General features: G+C 44.3%; 1 protein-coding gene across 3 annotated transcripts in view; it reads left to right on the top strand.

The window, feature by feature from the left end:
- Positions 1-21,296, top strand: part of MLIP (muscular LMNA interacting protein) — a 1,731,317-nt gene that overhangs the window by 888,052 nt on the left and 821,969 nt on the right. For all 3 annotated transcript variants that reach the window (XM_069235789.1, XM_069235787.1, XM_069235788.1), the window contains exon 5: positions 5,729-6,094. In XM_069235789.1, coding sequence (XP_069091890.1) covers positions 5,729-6,094 — 366 coding nt within the window. The remainder of the gene's footprint in view (positions 1-5,728; positions 6,095-21,296) is intronic.

The raw sequence follows: 21,296 nt of genomic DNA, 5'->3' as shown, positions 1-21,296 counted from the left end.
ATCACTACCTGCCCTGGCTGAGTCATCCAGTTGAAACCCGCAAAAACAAGAAAAATCACAAAACACACCAGCTGGTACACCCCAGAGCTCAGAACTATCAAGCGCAACTGCTACCGACTCGAGAAACAGTGGCGTGCCACAGGAAACCTCTCCCCAGAGCCACTCATAAAACAGCCCTCCGCAACTACCACCTATGCATCAAAGAAGCCAAGAAAGCACCCATCACAGCCCACATGGACATGGCAGCCAACCACACGAAGGAACTCTTCAAAATAGTCAAGGAATCCTCCTAACCCAACAGCCACAGAGAACACCATCTACCCCTCCCAACACTCTGCGACTCTCTCCCAGAATACTCCAGCACCAATATTGCCTCCATTCTCAACACTTTCAATCCCCAACCTATGTCTCTCAACCTCAATTACCTCAACTAACCAATGCACACCCTCCGATTTAACACCAACTGGTCTCAGCTTACCACTCAAGCCACCACGGCCAACATGTCTACCATCCACTCCAGAGCACCCACCAACCCCTGCCCCCACCGACTCTTCAACCTCTGAACCATCCCAATCAGCATCGAACTTAACAGCATCATCAACACCTTCAGCTCCACGGGAGCCTTCCTGGACAGATGGAAACACAGAGAGGTCAAATCCCTCCTATAGAAACCCTCTGCTGACCCAAGTGATTTCCCTCCTCCCCTACCTGGCCAAAGTACTCGAGAAAGCATCAACCTACAACTCACCAAACACCTGGAACAAAGCCACCTACTTGATGCCTCCCAATCAGGTTTCCGTACCAACCAGAGCACTGGGACCGCGCTGATCGCTGCCATAGATGGCTTCAAAGCTCTTCTGATGACAGAGAAACTGTTGCCTTAATTCTCCTCGACCTCTCTGCTGCATTTGATGCCATCTCCCACCACACCCTCATCGACAGACTCTACAACATCGACATTCAGCAAAGCGCACTCAAGTGGATTGCCTCTTTTCTTACACACAAAGAGCATCCAGATGCCTTCTTTTTTCTCCGAACACAAGGACATCATATGCAGCATTCCCCAAGGTTCATGTCTCAGCCCCACCCTGTTAAATACCTACATGATCCCCATCGCAGATGTCATCAGATCTCATTGACTCAACATAATCTCCAATTCTGATGACACTCAACTAATCCTATTTCTCACCAAGGACCCTTCGAACACCCAAACCAACTTCTGCGACACAATGACCTATGAAGCCAAGTAACTCTGATAAGACAGAAATGCTGATCTTCAGGAAGAGCACCTCTGTTTGGGACCACAGCTGGTGGCCAGAAGAACTCAGACCAACACCTACACCTGCAGACCATGTACGCAACCTAGGCATCATCCTCCACAATACACCGACCATGAAATGACCACTGACCATGAAACAATTAGTTTCCACAGTCATCTCCACCTGCTTCCACACTCTTCACATGTTCTTCAGAATCTTTGAATGAATTCCAGTCAACATTAGAAAAACCGTCACCCAGTGCCTTGTCACAAGCCACCTCAACTACGGCAACACTCTCTACTCAGGCATCTCCTCCCACCTCATGAAAAGACTACAGACCATACAGAATGCAGCAGGCCAGCTCATCCTGGACCTCCAAAATGGACCCACATCACACCCCACCTGAGGAACCTCCACTGACTCCCCAGTTCAAGATCCTCATGCACGCCTACAAAGCTTCAAAAAAATCAAGGACTGTCCTACATCAACCATCAACTAAACTTGTGCCCACTCCTGCATTCACCACACCCACAGTGTGGGACACTCCTTAAACTATATCACCGCCAAGACCTGGAATGACCTTCTCCCCCACCTCTTAGCAGCACCCTCCTTGGCAGACTTCAGAATGAAACTCAAGACCTGGCTTTTTGACAGAGACTTAGCATCCACTGTGCCCAGATACCACTGGAAATGACAGTACTGCGCTTTGCAAATACTAATTGTTTGACTGATTGATTGACACTGATTATATGTAGTAATGCCTAGTCATCCAATGATTTTACCTTGACATGCAGAGATTCTGTGTAGATTTCTGAGGCTGTAAATAGGCACTTCGGAATATGTACGAGCATATTATCATTGTTTCTAGCCAAATGATGATTGTGGTCGCTAATGATTGTGCTGGGCAGTTGAGGCTGTGCCTTTGCATTTGTGTTCAGAGATATGATAACTGTATCTGGCCTATGAAATCTTTCCTCTTTGTTCAAGATGGCTGCTCTTCGGTATGGATGGTCACATTGCCACTCTTTACTAATGTGTTAGGCATGCTTTCCATTCAAGTGTCGTTATCGACTCTGAGACCAATAGACGCCGCAATCAGGGCCTTTGTGAGGGGTACCTCCCGGCCTGTCTATCATCAGGGAAACCCATGGCACGCCGCTACTGCAGTGACATGGGGCTCCCATCATAAGAACACTAAGCTCTCGCTCTCCACCTATCCCAGCTAGCCTATATGCTCCCCAGAACACCTGACCCACCACAGTGGGTCATAACGGAACAATTGCTACTCTGTCAGAGGGGCAGACTTAGCAGTCTGTATAATACCTGTACCCCCCACTCCTACCCATACCCTATCAACCTGATGTTAAAAATTATGCACACAGTCTGGCGCAGGGCACATCGCCTCTTGGGTATCAACCCTCTTTTCCATTCTTGGGCTCCCTTTTAGGAAAATGAAGGACTACAGATTGGAGGACATACTCGCCACTGGACGCACTGGAGCACAGCCGGCATTGAAACATTGGACCAGGTCATTGAAAATGGTGCACTAAAACCATTTAAGCATCTGAAAGAGGAATATGGCCTCCATCCCATCCAAGCGTGGCAGTTTATAGAACTTAAACACTGCCTACAAAGTAGTATGGGGGCTTCTCCATGAACCCTCCAGATCTCCCCTATAGTATCCTATCTTAAATCTTGGGGCCACTCCAAAGGCATGATGACGGGCATATACGATGTTATTACACAACATATTTATTCACAGCCCCTCCTTGGATCACCACGCCTACAATGGCAGGTACGCCTCCAAACTGAATTTGAGGCAGAGAATTGGACAGAGATAATGATGACCCTGGATAGGGGCAACCAGGAAGCACAACTTAAGTTCTGCCTTTTTAAAATAATCGATGACTAGTACTGGACCCCTACGAACCTACAAAGGGTGGGTCTTCTCCCACATGCAGAATGCTGAAGATGCCTGGAGACTCAGTGCTATCTGACTGATATCCTCTGCAAGTGTCCATCGGTCCGACCCCTTTGGGATGCGGTGGGCAATACTCTCAAAGCCTCTATGACACTGCCAACACCGCCCTTCCCCACTCCTCTCATACTTCTTCACGATATGGAGAATCTCCCTGACCTGTCCAGCCCTCAACGCTGACCATTACACACTGCCCTAGCGACGGCCAAGGTATGCGTTCTCCGCCACTGGAGATCTCCTGCCTCCCCCACCCAGGAAGAATGGATGGTGGAAGTGGGCCGGATTGCAGCCTTTGAACGTACTATATATAAAATGCAAGATTAAGCTGCCCTGTTGAGACAGAAGTGAGCACCCTTTCTCACTGATGACTCATTCAAAGTTCACTACCAGTTCACCTCCACGCCCATAACTATCACTAAAACAAAATGCCCAAGCTACTTTCCCCTCACTTCCCCTCACCTTCCCTCCTCCACCCTTTCTACCCTCTCCCTCGCCTGGTCCAGCACACCCTCCAACCCCACCCTCCAATACCCCCTCCCCCTCACCCCTGCCCATATCCCCCCCACTCCATCCATCCCACCTACTTCCCAAGAGTGTGCTGCATGAAGGGTGTTGGGTGCCCTCAGTTCAGTTCTCCTCAGCTCCCCTCCCCTATTTCCTCTCCTTCCCCCTCCTCCCAGCCCCTTTTTAATCACACTTTACTTTCTACTCTTCATTCCTCACTCCTCCTCCCCTCCATCTCTCTCTTGACCCCCCTCTCTGCCTCAACAATTCCATTTCTATGGCCTGTCACCTCTCCTCCCCTATCACTATAACCTATCTCAATCAATATTATGATGCACTAATATACCTTTCTCTTCTCTACCTCTAAAAGCTCTAGTCCCCTATGTTCTATCCTACTCAATACTCCTTGGATCTACTACATACTGCACCCAAATGCTCCGTCCTCTGCTGTCAAGTACGGTTCTCTGTCACTGTCCTTTCTGCTAACCCAGTTGATACCCTATGCGCGCCCCCAGCCTCATTGTGGCTTCGCCCGTACCCCCCTTCTTCTAGGCCTGTGAGTTCCATGCGTGCATTGGGATAGGCGACTCAGAAACACTGCTAGTTTCCCACTAATATGACCCCTAGCCTCCCAGTCACAGCTCAGATATCGACCTTTCACCGCCCCTCCCTCCAAGGCCCCTATGATACGGTAAGACATATGACCCACTCAGAGTGCCCCCATATTACCGGATCCTGGGCGTGCTTAACAACTGTCAAGAAAAGGTGGTGCTCTATGCAACATTGGTACGCTGCAGACTAGGGAGTCGTTGTTATTATTATTATTATTATTATTATCATTCTTGATATTATTTTGACACAGTACATAGCTCTACTAATCACGTCTTTCTATCTTTCTTAGGTGCCTAGGTGCCCCTCTCCTCCTTCTGTCTATATTCTCTCCCCCTCACATTGCCCCCCCCCCCTTTGACTCAGCAGACAAACTTCAAATTGTCCTTTTCATGCTGACTTATGATATATTCACTGTATTTGTACACTGTTACATTTCTTCAATAACATTTTATTTTAAAAAGATGGCTGCTCTTGTGGCATTCCATCATTACACTCTTGAACTATCATGTTGATGTATGGTTTATAATATGTATCATATTTTTTAGTATCCTTTTCCAATATCACTCAGTAGTTTTTTTTACCTTCAATGAAGTCTCTTCCTGTAATGTCATCAGGGTCCAAGGTCATATGATAAACTTCTGTGATGACATAAGAGATCATAGGATTTATCATGCCACTTCTGCTATCCGTGACATTTTAATGAATCAACATCCATGGTCAGAACTTTCCCTTGCAGCAATCTACTCATCACTTTAGACATTTTACTTTTAAAAATACTTGGGCCCTGATTTAAGAGGTCCGAGTACCACTGCAGCGCTGACTTAGTGTTTGACACTAAGGCAGCACTAAGGAAGCCTTTTCCCTGTGCCATATTTCCAAAGTGGCACAATACTTGCATTGCGCCACATAGTAACCCTTTGTGCTGCATTCTGCCCGTGTCAGGCATATTGTATGCAAAGGGGGCATTATCCCGTCAGGGGGGCCAAAAAATTGTTGCAAAGAAAGAGATTTCTTTGCATAATTATTTTTTGGCACTTTTAACACCTGCTCAGAGCAGACGTTAAAAGTGGGCAAACCATTGGTTATAATGGGCCCCTATATACTGTTTAGGGTTAGCGCCAAAATGTTGGCGCTAACCCTGAGCAGTACATCAATAGCGTCAGACATTCTGACCTTATTGCCCCCTACCGTGCCCCATGGTGTCCCGTATTTTAAATATGGAACTCACATGGTGGCTGTAGGGGGGTGCAAGGGGCCACAAGAAAAGTGGCGCTATATATTTAACGTTGCCATTTCATTTAAATTATGTACAGCTGTTAAATAAAAGTGAAATTCAATATTTGACATATCTGACATACCATACTATATTTTTCAGTCACACATAGCCTCTAAAGACTGGACTTCAGAAAGTGGAAGCTGCAAAGACACTGTAAGAGATATGAACTATCCCTGCAAGAAAGATATTCATACTCAAGACAAAGAGGCTGCCTTGGACACATTCGTAGACATGCAAGATAATGATATCTTCCAAGCTGAATACGTCTTTGTAATGGATTCTGATGATGAAGAGGACAAAAGTATTTCTAGGAGTATCAATGAGAAGTCAGACTCTATGTCAAAACTATATCAACCTATGCCATCTGCTGTATCAATAATAACAATGGAATCAAGTAGGACAACAGCACCAGTTGGCACGAGTATGGTTTCTGCACCACAGGTCCCCATATCTCCACAGGAACAGGTATCTCAACAGTAATACCATGTATTATTCTTTATTGTTCAAAATAAGCCAAGTGTTGTCATGTCATTTTACGTTATGCTGTTATGCTTTGTTTTACGTTATGCTATGTTATACTTTGCTATGGTGTTCTATGTTATGCTACACTTTTAAGTTAAATTATACTATTCTATATGTTATGCTACATGCTGTTATGTTCGTTACCTTATACTATGTTGCCTTATATTTATATGAAGCCATTATGCAATGCTATGCCATTTTTATATAGTGGAACATGATTCTTTTCACTGCATTATTTATTTCTCAAGTAGAAAACAAGCATGTTCAATGATATGAACATTTTTACATCTAGACAAAATGCCTATCGGTAAATTCTTCCCTATCTTTGTAAATGTAATTGTTAACATAACCACCAATTCACTGTTCATGACATCACACATGATGTGACAAATAGCATCACAAGTGAAATCCATAGCATCTCAGTTGATGATACATATCATCTTGTGGTAGACATTATGGATGGAATCGCTATGGATAGCATTTCTTTGTTTGAACATGTAGTTAAATTATTTATTTATGCAATTTATTGATATAGAAACTCTGAGGTCATAAATAGTGCATTTCAAGGGTAAGTTATATCTTTTATGGTGAATGGCTGAGTTATAGGGTCTTTAGTGTCCCATAACTGATCAATTTTCCGGTTTCTAAAACAGCTTTCATCGAAGCAGGCAAAGGCACATCTCTGCTTCAAGTTTGGATTCTTGCAAAGTTTGATGTGAATCCGATCAACATTTTTTGATGAAGAGGAGAGCATAGTTCATATGCAAGCCCTCTTAGGCGGATGGGCCCAAAACCTGAAATACCAAAAATAAGAGATTGGCTTAATTGGATGGAAACATTTTGCACATGTTGATCAAAGAGACACCTTTTAAATTAAGAAATTCAATTAAATGCTTACTGTAATTCATCATCATTTTCAAATTCAAATAATTTAAATTCAAAGAGGATTTGAAGTCCTTCAAATGGTCTACATATATGTTAGAAGTGGGGTCTCTAGTTGGCAAAGGTAGACACCCTTGTCCAAGTAGGGACCACAATCCTAGTCAGGGTAAGTCACACAAAATCCAAATTATCCTGTGCCCACCCTCTGGTAGCTTGGCACTGAGCAGTCAGGCGTAACTTAGAGGGCAATGTGTAAAGTATTTGTGCAATAAATCATGCAATAACACAATGAAAACACCACAAAAGACACCACACAGGTTTAGAAAAATATAAGATATTTATCTGAGTAAACTAAGGTCAAAACGATCAATATTTGAAAAGCACAAGTTGAAATATCACTTTTGCAAGGATAAGAAGAGTCTTAAGTCTTTAGCAATCAACAAATATCTCTTGTGTGCTCAAAGTACCTGGTATGCATCAAAATTACACGCACGAAGACCGTAGAGGAGGAGATGCGTGGAATAAGGAAGGAGTGCATGGATTTTCCAACACGGCACAGACGATGCAATGATTCTTCCCACGCGTCAAGGGCTTTATGTCAATTTCTGGCACGCAGTCTTGGATACTCACTGCAATGGGGGGTCTTTTGACACCCAGGGACAATGCGTGGAAATCCTGAATATGCTGGACGAAGTCACAGGTGCTGTGTCGATCTGGTATGGCGAAGTGTCGGAGTTTCTGTTCCACAGCAGGCTCTGTGTCGATTCCTCACGCAGGAAGTCAGGCTGTATCATTCTGGCTCGGCAATGCATCGATCAGGCATGGATTTGCATCAAAGTTCCGGTTGCAATGCAGGTGGTGCGTCGATCTGCACTCGGGGAGCCGGGGTGCGTCATTCCAGTTAGACGATGTGCAGATTCTTTCACCGCTGAGCAGGCTGTGTGTCATTTCCGGCAGGCCGTGCAAGGATTTTTCCAGCACAAGGAGTTTCCTTGAATTCTTTTTGGCCCTGAGACTTCAGTAACAGGAGGCAAGCTCAATTCAAGCCCTTGGAGAGCACTTCTCAGCAGAGTCGGAGGGCAGCAAGGGAGCAGGGCAACAGCAAGGCAGTAGTCCTTCACAGCAAAGCACTACAGGTGAGTCCATTGGGAAGCCAGGCAGCTCCTCTTGACAGGTTGCAGGATTTGCTTTAGAGTGTCTGTGCCAGGAAGTATCTGAGTTGGTGGGGTCAGGGACCCAGTTTATATACTTAAAAGTGCCTTTTAAGTGGGGGAGACTTCAAAGGGTCCCCTTTCAGTAAAGGTCTGTCTGCCAGGGGGTTTGGCAGTTCATTGTGTGAGGGCAGGCCACAGTCCTTTGAAATGTAAGTGTCAGGCCCCTTACCCTTCCAGCCCAGAAAGACCCATTCGGTATGTAGATGAGTGCAGGTAGTATCCTGTGTTTGTGGTTGTCTGGGTGAGATGCACAAGGGAGCTGTCAACCAGCCCAACCCAGCCCAGAATTTGATTGGAGACAGGCTGTAAGGCACAGATGGACTTTAAGTGCAGAGAAATGCTCACTTTCTAAAAGTGGCATTTCTAAAATAGTAATATAAACTCCAATCTCCCCTATAAGGAGGGTTTTCTATTACCATTCTGGCCTTACTAAATATGACCTGGCTACCCCTTTCTGATCAGAATCTAACACTCAAAACAGTATATGAGGGTAGCCCTAATGCTATACTATGAAAGGAGCAGGCCTCACAGAAGTGGAGAATTAATTTAGGAGTTTTCCACTGTCAGGACATAAAAACCTACAGGTATATGTCCTGTCTTTTACCTACACAGCACCCCGCTCTCTTGGTTACCTAGGGCCTACTGTAGGGGTGACTTATATGTATAAAAAGGGGAGTTGAAGTACTTTTAAATGCCAAGTTGAAGTGGCAGTGAAACTGCACACACGGGTCTTGCAATGGCAGGCCTGAGACATGTTTAAGGGGCTACTTATGTGGTTTTCACAACCAGTACTGCAGGCCCACTAGTAGCATTCACTCTACAGTCCCGGGGCACAGGTAGTGCACTTTACTAGGAACTTAGAAGTAAATTGAATATGCCAATTGAAAATGAACCAATGTTACCATGTTTAAGGGAGAGAGCATATCCACTTAAGCACTGGTTAGCAGTGGCAAAGTGCGCAGAGTCCTAAAACCACTAATAACAATGTCAGAAAAGTGAAGGGAGGCAGGCAAAACTTTGGGATATGACCACCCTAAGGCTTTTTGGTCTAACAATATACAGTTGTCTTTTCGAGTGGACTTCTCATAGAAAATACTATGGGGGTCATTACAACCCTGGCGGTCCAAAACCGCCAGGGCTGTTTTGACGGAAGAACCACCGGTGGTGCTTCCAAGGTCATTACGACCGCGGTCGCACCGCCGGGGCCGGTGGTTTTCCGCCACATTTGCCCCGGCGGTGATAATCTGCCAGGGCAGCGCTGCCCAGGGGATTACGAGTCCCCGTACCGCCAGCCTTTTCCTGGTGGTTTGAACCGCCAGAAAAAGGCTGGTGGTATGGGGAGTCGTGGGGCCCCTGGGGGCCCCTGCACTGCCCAAGCCATTGGCATGGGCAGTGCAGGGGCCCCCTGACAGGGCCCCATGCAGCTTTTCACTGTCTGCATAGCAGACAGTGAAAAGCGCGACGGGTGCAACTGCACCCGTCGCACGGCCGCACACCGCCGGCTCCATTTGGTGCCGGCTCCTGTGTTGCGGCCGAGATCCCCGCTGGGCCGGCGGGCGGAAACCAGGTTTCCACCCGCCGGCCCAGCGGGGATCTCAAATTGACCACGGCGGGAGTGCGGCTGCTTTGGTGGCCGCCCGGCGGTCAGATCTTGGCGGGCGGCATCCAGTACTCATTGGAGCAGTTTTAGACTGATTTATTCACAAGATACACAGATACATCATCATCTGCTGATCAAACCAATGCACATTAGGCATGTTGTTGCACATAGTTTGAATGCAGTGCTTGATTTATTTTCAAAGTATTTGTATTACTTTATCTCAGTCTTTTCTCATCCTTCTTTTATATTTTGGGTAGCCAAGCAATTCAGTCTTGCATTGTTCTGGCTTCATTTATCAATCCACTTATAATTATTCACGACACAATAGGTTAAGGAAAGTTAGGGCTTGCGCTATAGGTCCATACACAAACATAAGTAATATACCTGATGATTTATAAAATCAATCAAGGGGGAATAGGCAAGCATCTTATACTTTTCCATAAATTGTAAAATCAATTTAGGATGGATTCATATATTCAAATGAACTTGGAATGGAACCCCTGGGTGGATTCAAATAAGAACTCCTTTGGCAAAAGGCAAGTATGAGGTTGCATATATCTGCCCCCATCATCTTTTCTGTGTGTCCTCTTCTTTAACAGTGGTAAGGTGTGCTTCTTGTATATGAGTACTACCCTTCTTTTCAAGTAAGTGTATACCTTGTGCCTCTTAGTCATTTTTTAAGGCCCCTGAGGTTCCAACTAATAAAGTTGTAATTTAGGGTGGACGCCATAGGGGAGGCCTACATCATTGCTGTGTCCCATTCAGCTGCTGCACCATGTTCTGTAGTTGTTTAGAGGGCCAGGGCCACTCAAGGGGGTGGGCAGATATATAAATAAAATAACAACCCAACTCCCCAGCCACAGGACAAGGACACAGGACAAGAAGAGGACAACTCCCCATCCAAACATCCACATCAAAAGTCAACTTGGGTGCAAGCATCTTTCACACACTGGAACAATGAAGAGGGTGGGTGCACCAGTCACAGCACCTCCCGTTGTCACTCTACACCATCCAGGCAGTAAAAAGGGTAATAGAGCCCACAATCAACCCAATCACCATACTGTAGCATTATCTAGGCATATTATCAAGCTTTCTTGTCTCCTTTCCAGACCTCATGTAGTTGTTGCAATATTCAAGTCCTCAAGTAATCTCATCTGACGTGCCAGGGGTAACAAGCTGCATTGCATCCCGAGAACCATACAAGGAGATTGATGTGCTGTTGGAATTAGTGACTTTCACTTCATCTTCTTCCAGCTCTGAGGGAGGATTGGAGCTTGCCCTGCTGATGGCTGTTACCACCTCCACTGCCCTCCTCTGTTTGTACCAAACCTGGGAGCACGATAGTGTGTTACCGGTGCCCACCTTTGGTTTCTTTTTTGGGGGTCTTCTAGTCATTTCCCTTGCAGCAGTAATTGATTCTCCCCCTGATTGTAGCATGTTGTCGATCCAGTCCTAGAGTGACTGAGGGGAGGTGAAGAAATGTGCGGTGTCTTCATAGGTCACTCGAAGCCTAGCAGGGAAGAGTATAGTGTATGGTAGTCCCAGCAGTCTGAGGCATTTCTTGACATCTGTGAATGAGGCTCACTGTTGCTGGACCTCCCTGGTGAAGTCCGAGCAGATCATCACTCTTTAGTTCTCTACTAGTGTTTGTCCCCCTTGTCTGGCCTTCCCCAAGATATGATTCTGTTCTCTACGATGTAGCAGTTTGGTCATCATTGGTCTTGGAGGTACATCTTGCAGTGATGGGTGTGCCAGTACGGTGTGGGCATGTACAAGTACATGGAAAGTAGAAAGACCCTCTGGGACTACTTTGTCTCAGAGCCAGTTCTCTAGGAAGTTGACCATATTATTTGCAAGGCCCTCTATTCACTTGGGCAGACCTACTATTCGAATATTGTTCCTCCTGGCTCTATTTTCTGCATCTTCTGCCATGTTTTACAGTACCTTAACTTTAGTCTGTACTTGCATCAAAGTTTCTCTCATGGACACCAGGTGAGTTGTTGTTTCCTCCAGTATGTGTTCAGTGTCTGTGAGTCGTTCGGCCCACCATCGGTGGTTGTCTCTCAGAAGCCGAATGTCCACCACCACTGTGTGTCAATTTTGAGTTCTAGTGCCTCTTTGGAGGCCGCTATGGCCTGAAGTACAGCATCCAGTGTGGGCCTTTGTTGGCCTCTGGGTGGGGATTCCCTATCAGTGGCCTCACCTCCAGTGGTGGCAATACTCTGGTCCTGGGCGGCACCCAGATCTGGTACATCTCTTTTCCTTTGGTGTTTCCCCTTTTTTGGATGCTGGTGCTAAATAGGCGACTCAGAAGTGTGCTGTGTTCTTTCTGGGGTGGGTGTGCTGGCAAGTGAGAGAGTTCAGATTGGCAGTGTCCCACAGGAATTGCTGGTAGGTGCCCGTTTCTGGAGTTGAGTCTGTTTCTTCCGATTCAGGTGCGGATAATTGTAGGAACCTCACCTACCACAAAGCTCTGTCCTCATCTCAAGGTCTCTCAGGAAGTGAAGGGTATTCCTGAGGCAAGCCCCTTCTGCTCTGGTAGGAGTGGCCAGGTTTGGCCTAGTCTCTTGATAGAACACCGCAAGTATGTCTCACTTTGTCCCTCTCGACCGAACAAGGTGCCCACTCTTTTTCAGCCCCCCTATCCAGCAATGAGGAGAAGTGTATCCGGGCATCCCAAACTTCACTTCCCTCAAAACACATTTTGGCTGAGGTCTTCCACTCGCTCAGGTCCCATCATATATAGTGCAGCGTGCAGGTGGGCTTTCGGCGTGCTCCACTGGAAGGTGGTTCTTTCTGTTCTCTTGGTATATCTTGTAAAGTTCCTTATGTGCCCCCAATTAGGTAGGCTCTTTGGCTCTGTGAGTATGTTTCATAATGTGCTAGTATTACGGGGCTTGATTGGAGCTGTTAGGTGTTTCCCCACAACCATATTCTGATTTGGGCCAGGTGTTGTCTGGAGGCAATCCCAATTCCCTTTCCAGCTATGCTAGTTTTTGTACTACATGATTCTGAGCTCCTAGGGCCAAGTGCATACTCCCCCTGGTGGGGGCAGTGTCAGGGAACCACAGGGGTGTGTCAGAGCTTGCCTGTTGGCTCACCTGGTTGCAGGGTCCGTTCAGATGTAGTCTGGTCCGTCCTTGCGGGCTGCCCACCATAGATACATGCCACAGCCTCACTGTACTTCACCGCTGGCATTCAGATCTCCTCTGAGGGTGGAGGTATGTGAGATTCTCTTTCTCTCCTCCTTGTTACCTTCCAGCCGGCTCACACTCTTAGCCTCTGCCACGTCAGCATCCAGGCAGCGGTTTGGCCTCACTGTCTCTCAGCTCCACCTCGTTGTCTCTATATTCCCTGTTCTGATCCTCAGGGCCGCTCATTGCAGTGGTCCTCACATTGGACTCAGCTGTTCTGCAGTCCTGTTTTCCTCCCAGCAACAAAGGTTCCTTCAGGGCAGACAAGGCAAGCAGGCAATCCTTCCCATTCCTGGTCAGAGAGACGCCAATGCGGTTATCCTGTTTCATGGCCATGCAGGTGAGCTCCTTGCCGCTGGCTACGAGTTCCTAGTTGATCGCCCTAGGAGCCCAACAGCTGGTCAATTTGTAGTTGCTGGACACATTAGTAACTGCCTTAGTGTCAATTAGGACAGTTTAGGCTATTGATGGCCCTGGGTGGCAGAGTTCTGTCAGGTGCACTGCAACTCTTGTCCTATTCCTTTAGCGCTTAGCCCCACCTCCTCTTCATGGCAACTTCATGTCATTCTCTATGCATGGGTTTTGAATATAGCTGTAAACATTCTTTTTACATTCTTTTTACAGCCCCAATGAAGTAACTGGGTCACAAAATACTTGTAAGCTATTCCTGGTTTCAAACAAATTCTGAACTTATCATTGAACAATAATATATGGACTATTTTGAAACAAGTTGTGGCTGTGTATAGGCGGTGCGCACTTCCAGAGTTTCTATTGTCCTGGGTATCGAAAGTTCATGATAATGTATATAATTGGACAGAAGAGAGTGCTCAAGTGGTAGTACACCCAGCCACAGGGTGTGGTACGCTGTTACCCAGAAGGTCACAGTCCATATATGAGAAGAAGAAAACCACGGCACATCACTGGATCAAGGTGAAAAAACTTTATTCCTTGGTGTTAAATCAAGGCGGAAATACCACGCATCTAGTGCTTTGTATGACATCGGTGGATTTCCGTCTTGATTTAACACCAAGGAATAAAGTTTTTTCACCTTGATCCAGTGATGTGCCGTGGTTTTCTTCTTCTAATATATGGACTATATGCTCCATTTGAATAATAAACAATCTCAGGACAATGTTTAAAAAAATGTAAAAGTGTATGACTGTTTTGTACAAGTAACTGACACAAGAGCGCAATAATGCCAACTGTATTGGGTGGGACCATGCTCTCCTAACTCTATTATATCAGTGCTTGGATACTGAGTAAGATTCACTCAAACTCCGAATAGATATGCCTCAATTACAAATTGATTTAATTTGTTATGCAAATGTATAAAGTGCTTCCCTGCTCCCTATTGATCGATTCTTTTTATGTTACCCTTATACATTGTTTACCTCAGTATCCCTTTTTCTATTTATTTTTCAAAGTTGAGATTTATTTGTGGTTATTGGTTGCTTTTGTGATGGTATATTTTAATGATGGAAACCTTCCAGTGGGGATTTATCTTGCTTTATTTCAGCTTCAGTATATTACCTTTTAGTTTACTACATAGAAGTGAGTTTCCCTTATTCCTATTTGTCTTTTATTTTGTACCTTCATCCTTTTTTGGGCATATGCATTTTTACCTTTCTGCACAGACTGTGCATCTCCAATGTGTCTAATATTATTCCTTCCTGCTCTTTTCTATATACATGCACCGCCAGTTGTTTTTCAGGTCAATATTTTCCCCTTTGGTGGGCTACTTAAGAGGGTGCATTTAGTTACTTTGCTATTTTGCATTTTGTATACATCATTACTTGTTCCTTTCTTAACCACTTTGTGAACACTCAAGTTCTATTCATTTTTGCTTGTTTTATTACTCCAAATACATGTGCAGTTCCTGCTCTGCATTTCATTCTTGCTGAACAGCTTTTTATTATTTAATGATATATTTTGACTCCAATCTACTCAGTTCTCTCTCTTGATCTCATCCTCTTTCTTTCAACGTCATATAATTCAGTCTTTTTTATATTACTGTGCAAAATGTTTTCCATTTACATAAAAATTGTCTCCGCTTTTGTTCACTCCTACATTTTCAAACACGTTTTATAAGCGCACAATTTATGTATCCTGCATATTTACTGTTACAATTCAGATCCTCTCTGATTTCCTGTCCCTTGCCATCATTACCATTTCCTTATACTTTATAGTGACTGCAGGTGGTAAATCCTTTTCAAACTTCACTGAGTCCTGATTTTCTGTCACATATCTCTGTAAAATGGTGAGGTAGCAGCATTATCTTCAATTATTTACTTTGATATTGACACTATTGGTCTAACTCCCAACTGACTAGCTATTTTGGGGTTATACATTAAAAGTTTCTATTGTTTCTGTATTTTTGTATTTGGTATGGCAACTTTCTATGTCATTATTCTTCTTATTTAGCAACTCTTGTTATCACCTTTATAAATGCTTTCTTCATGAGCATCTGAAATGCAAAAGTAAATGTGAAAAAGATAATTTGGGTTCCCTGTTCTACTTAAAATGTACATATGAAGGTGATAGAGAAGAGAACCATCAGGTCTCTGAATGACTGAGTGACAACAACAACGTCACAATGAAAGCAGCAGAAAACAGAGGAGTGGTTGTCATAATGAACCCTAGTAAATATATAGAGAAAGCACAAAGCCAACTTGCAGATGTGATACACCTAACTGCAGGAAGGTACAAACAATAAAATAAAAAAATGAACTTAATAGAATTATAAAAACACTCCATAATGGAACAAGAGGACAAATTGCAGGCCTGTTACCTGCAAACCCAATACATTGCAAGTTCTACATGCTCTCCTGTATACACAAAACTAGCAACCCTGGGAACCTGATCATGCATTGATGAGATACACTAAATGAGACCATTTATGGCTTAATAGAACTCCTGAAGTCTTTGTATGAACTGCTCCCAGCCACATTGAAGACATTACTGATCTACTAAACAAATTTAGGTCCATATTTATACTTTTTTAGTGTCCTTTTTTGACGCAAAAGCAGCACAAACTTACAAAATACAATTGTGTTTTGTAAGTTTGCACCGGTTTTGCGTTAAAATGGGCCTTAATGTTAGTGTCCCTCTTTCAACTGGAACATTACTGGCAAGCGTGGATGTGGAATAACAGTATACCAATATTCCTCAAAAGAATGAGGTAAAGTATATAAATTCATCTTCACCCATAGCTATTTCAGATTCAGGAATGACACACACCTGGAACTGACTGGTACCTAAATGGGGACAGAGATGGCTCCTCAGATTGTGAACCTCTTCATGACACTACTGAATTGTGACTTCCTTGCACTTTGTGACAGTTCATTTAAATATCTACATTGCTGATCTTCTCCTTGATTTGACTTTTGATAACAGCACATGATACAGTTATAAGACATTTCTCCCATTCATCAATCTTAAGTGTTTCTACTTTTAAGAAATAATGCATTTCCATGACACACCCATCAAGTTAAAAGGCAATTGACTACACATTACAGAACATCACAAATCAAAAAACCAAACCAGCAATTTGAAGAATGACAAACCTTACCCAGATCACTCTAGGCATGTAACATATTAAGTCCGGGTGCAAGATACAACCAGATATGTTCAGACATACTGTATAATCGCAGGATGAAAACATAAAGGATTGGAAATCTATCTATGCACAAGCACAATATTCAGCCAGGCTCCAACAAAAAACTGGTTAGGCTCAGAAACATAATCATGGGCCAAAAACATAAAGGGTTTGCAAACTAACTTCACACATCCTTGAATCCACACAAGAACCAAGCTCCCTCAGAGCAATCTCATGAAATGCAAATAAAAAAGGCACAAGGTGGGATCCCACTTATCATCACCCCACAGTTAGAAACCCTTTATTATGATAAAAAAATGTGAGAGGTCTTCCCATGTATGCCCCTGCTTTCATTCCAACAACAACTCAGTCTCATGGACTTATGCTTAGCAGCAAATTATATTAGCATACATAGGAGTATGGAACAATTTCATGCACAAATAATAGTTCTCTGACCTGCCAGCACCTTCTTGGAGCACAAGTCCAGCAGACATCCATCACCAGGAAAATGGAGATGTGGCAAAGAATAGTTGACAGGGTCAATTCTGTAGACAACTATTCACGCACAAGGGAGGACATCAAGACTAGATGGAATGACCTCGGGGGAAGGTGTGTTTCATGGCTACCAGGCACCATCTAGCGGTTAGTGAGACAGACAGTGGGCCCCCACCTTGTTCCCCGCAGTTCACATCATGAGATGAGAAGGTCTTGGACATCCTTCATCCTGAGGGCTTGACAGGGATACCTGGAGAAGTGGAGTTGAGTAAGTCACAACAACTATGATGTCACCCAAACTTTTGTCTTGCATGATCACTGATCACCTTTTGATATCTTAACTGCCAAACCACTTACTACCAATGTTCTCTGTAAGGTGCGCGCGCGAGCGCGCGCACACCTTTCCTTCCCCCATCGCGCAGGCCCCATTGGCAAGCGCGCACGTTGTGCTGTTATCAAATGTTCCACCATTCCTATACTTTGTGGTCGTTTATATGCGTTATCACTTTCTAAGCCTAAATAAGCCTTTTAGAGCGATATACGTGCTCCCCTATGGCAGATAATGCTCATATTTGAATCTGGATTGAAGTCAATGAAAACAGCGTTTAAATGCCGCGGGGAGTGTTTTAAACATCATTTGGCGTACTTTAGCATACAAGCAAGCAAGTGATATTTGTCTTGGAAATTAATGGTTAATGAGCTAGGAAATGCTTCAGAACAGTAGAAAATGTGCTGTTATCAAATGTTCCACCATTCCTATACTTTGTGGTAGTTTATATGCTTTATCACTTTCTAAGCTTAAATAAGCCTTTTTGAGCGATATACGTGCTCCCCTAAGGCAGATAATGCTTATATTTGAATCTGGATTAAAGTCAATGAAAACAGCTTTTAAATACCGCGGGGAGTGTTTTAAACATCATTTGGCGTGCTTTAGCATACAAGCGGGCAAGTGATATTTGTCTTGAAAATCAATGGTTCATGAGCTAGGAAATGCTTCAGAACAGTAGAAAATGTGCTGTTATCAAATGTTCCACCATTCCTATACTTTGTAGTAGTTTATATGCGTTATCACTTTCTAAGCCTAAATAAGCCTTTTAGAGCAATATACGTGCTCCCCTAACAGGTCATGTCCTTTGGGTGTGCAACTAGGTCACAAAACTGCCTTGATGCCCTATTGCATGGAGCAATGATATCCCTTTTTTGCTTTAGTAGTATGGAGAGGCTAATGCCAAAGATCTTGGCTAGTCATGCGCTGCGCGTGCGTGAATGGTCAATTTCTTGGCGCACGTATCCTTGGCTGTAGCGCACAGAGACCGCACACTGCCGCACACAGTGGAAAAAAATTAGAGGGAACATTGCTTACTACCCCTGTTTCCAAATGTCCAAATACACCTCTCTGCCATCCCACATTCACTAAACTCACTTGAGGTCCCTAGTGTCTGTGTATGTCATGGGTAGTACAGGGACTGATAGCACTACATCTCCCAGCAGGCACTGTTCCACCATAAAGAAAACCTGTGCAGTGTACTACAAATAAAATTGCCTTGGATGTTAAACTAACAAACAATTCAACACACCTGAATGCTCCACAATTGTACAGTCTATGGCAATGATAGCAATGCTATGGGCCAGTACAATGGCATCCACCACACTGTATTCCCTGCTAAACTGGCCTTCAAATGTCTATTCAAACAATGTAATGCACTCACCTGGGGGGCACGCACAATAGCAAGTTGGATGTACTTGGACTACACCCATACAGAGGCCCAGATATAATGCTTACTCTCATACTGTTGGCTTGCTCTGTTTCCATTGTACAGTGTGCAGCTATTAGTTGATTCAATGATGCAAAAAACCTAACTTGGAGATAATTTTAAAATGTACATTTATTTAGCATACAAGATATGAGTTTATGAACAGACATCTAACCACCAAGATACTCCAACATCTTGTAGCAAGGTATATGATTTAGGAAACCTCTGTTTCTCCTATAGCTCTAACCCAGATTTGGAAGCGGATGTCAATGTCATATCAGGGGATCAAGTGGAGGCTTTGTGTCCATGTCACAAAGCATATCTGTCGGTCAAAGATTGATGTCACTTGTTGCATAATTTACAGAAACTATGTGTTCCACTTCTCCTATAGGTAACCTAGCCATTGTTACAATGGAAAGGACACCAGAGACACCCACTTCCCCTCTGGATGAAGTCCTTAGTGAGGAAATTACCCCTGGATGTGTGGACATTGAAGACAGCTCTGGCCCATATGGGACACATGGTCAGTCAACAACTGTCAGCTTCACCCTGTCTACATCGACTCCTCTCAGTCCTGTTGCTACAACATCTCAGGCAACCATTTGCCCCCAATCCTATGTTCCAAGGACAGTGTCAACCATTATGTGCCCCCCAGTACAGGTATCTGAGTCACTGGTCGCAAACCCAGACAATGATGGACCTGGCACCAGTGGGAGTGGGCAAACAGTACCAGGGGCACATGCACGTGGGGGTAGGGTGCGTGGGAGGGATGGTGTGGGCCTGAGAATGGAGGTTCTTAAGGATACAACTGGCCAGGACACCATATCCCAAGTCTTGGGAGCTTACCGACAATTCCACGTGGTGATGGGCCAGGTACTTACCATGATGAGGTAGATCAAGCAGCTACAGAGGGGACAACCACCAAGAAGTGATGCAGCAGTGGGAGGCACAACATTTCCATTACAGCCATTGCAGAAGTGCTGAGAGACATGAATACCACCCTTAGCAGGTTATGTCCACAACAGCTGGCCCTTTCCACTAGCAATGTGACATCTGCCCCTTCAACATCTGTGGCATCCAGTGGAGTGGAGGCCCTGTCAGGGGAAGGACATGCATCAGACACACCTGCCTCTGTAGCCGATGAACCCCCCTGCAAACGTGGACCTCCACCTAAACATCCAAGAGGAGCAAGTGCCAAGACTTCAACCACTGCCAGGAGGTGAACCTATACTGATTGGTTCCCCTTGTTTGTCACTGATACACTGTGTTGACTGTCCTACAACCAATCTCCATTTCCAATGGCAGAAGAATACTGGACTTGAGAATCAAAATGTTACTGCAGGTGCCCTGATGATTTCATCCTCCATGACTGAACTCTTCACTGTCTGTTTAAAAGCATTTCATTTGATCTAATTCCCACAAATGAATGTACACTCCTTATTAAACACTACTAAACCACAGATCATGTGTGAGTCATTTTTCAGCTTTATATAACTGTGATCTGTAACTGTAATCCCTCTTGCACATAAAAATATGCACAAATGTGCCAACTTTTTAAAATCCCATTCCACATGTACTGTTTAATCAGAGTACATTTTGCATTTGATGATACTGATGGACAAACCTAACATCACTTTTATTACACTTTCTTACATATAGTTTGGGAAAATGCAAATGATCACCCAGTAAAGTACTGATGCTCACTTTAATGACTCAGCATTCGTGTGAATAAATACCATCCATAGGCCACAGAAGTTAGAGACATGTCAATCTTTCACTATCTAAATGGGCAAACAGATTGATTCACTGTATCATCAACTGAAGCCAAGCCTTATCAAATACCCATACTATACCTCCCCAAGTACCATACCCAATAATACAGACAGATGTCTGTACAAATACCCCCAGTCATGGAACCTTCCACTTACCATGGACAGGTATCAATAGGCATGCTATTCACCTATGTCAGTCTTGATACACATGCACAGTGGCCTGAAATGATAAAACACAGTGACAGTGACATACAAGTAAGGTGTTACCAAAATCAAGCCATTAAGATGGTTGAGGGTATGGATTGCACAGGATGGCATGTGTCAGAGACACAAGACTACACACATGGCACCAATGGGCCCCCCTACTCTGGCAAACATGTCTATAGTGTGGAATTGGAAACTACCACCCCACTATCCTGAGAGTCTGGGCAGAGAACTCACACACCACAAATTTCATGTCTGACAGTACCTGGTACAGTCTATTTTCACTTCACATGTCAGTCTGCAAATCCCCCCTGCCTGTGACAATGTCAAATATTGCCAAATGAGGATGATCTTGTGAAGTAATCTGCAAAATAATAATGTAATACATAAGGTTTAGGCATCGATTTATTGTAAAACGACATACAGCTATGTCTT

The sequence above is a fragment of the Pleurodeles waltl genome, chromosome 5 (assembly GCF_031143425.1).
Source record: "Pleurodeles waltl isolate 20211129_DDA chromosome 5, aPleWal1.hap1.20221129, whole genome shotgun sequence".
NCBI classification, from domain to species: domain Eukaryota; kingdom Metazoa; phylum Chordata; class Amphibia; order Caudata; family Salamandridae; genus Pleurodeles; species Pleurodeles waltl.
This window is presented reverse-complemented; position numbering and strand designations above follow the sequence as displayed.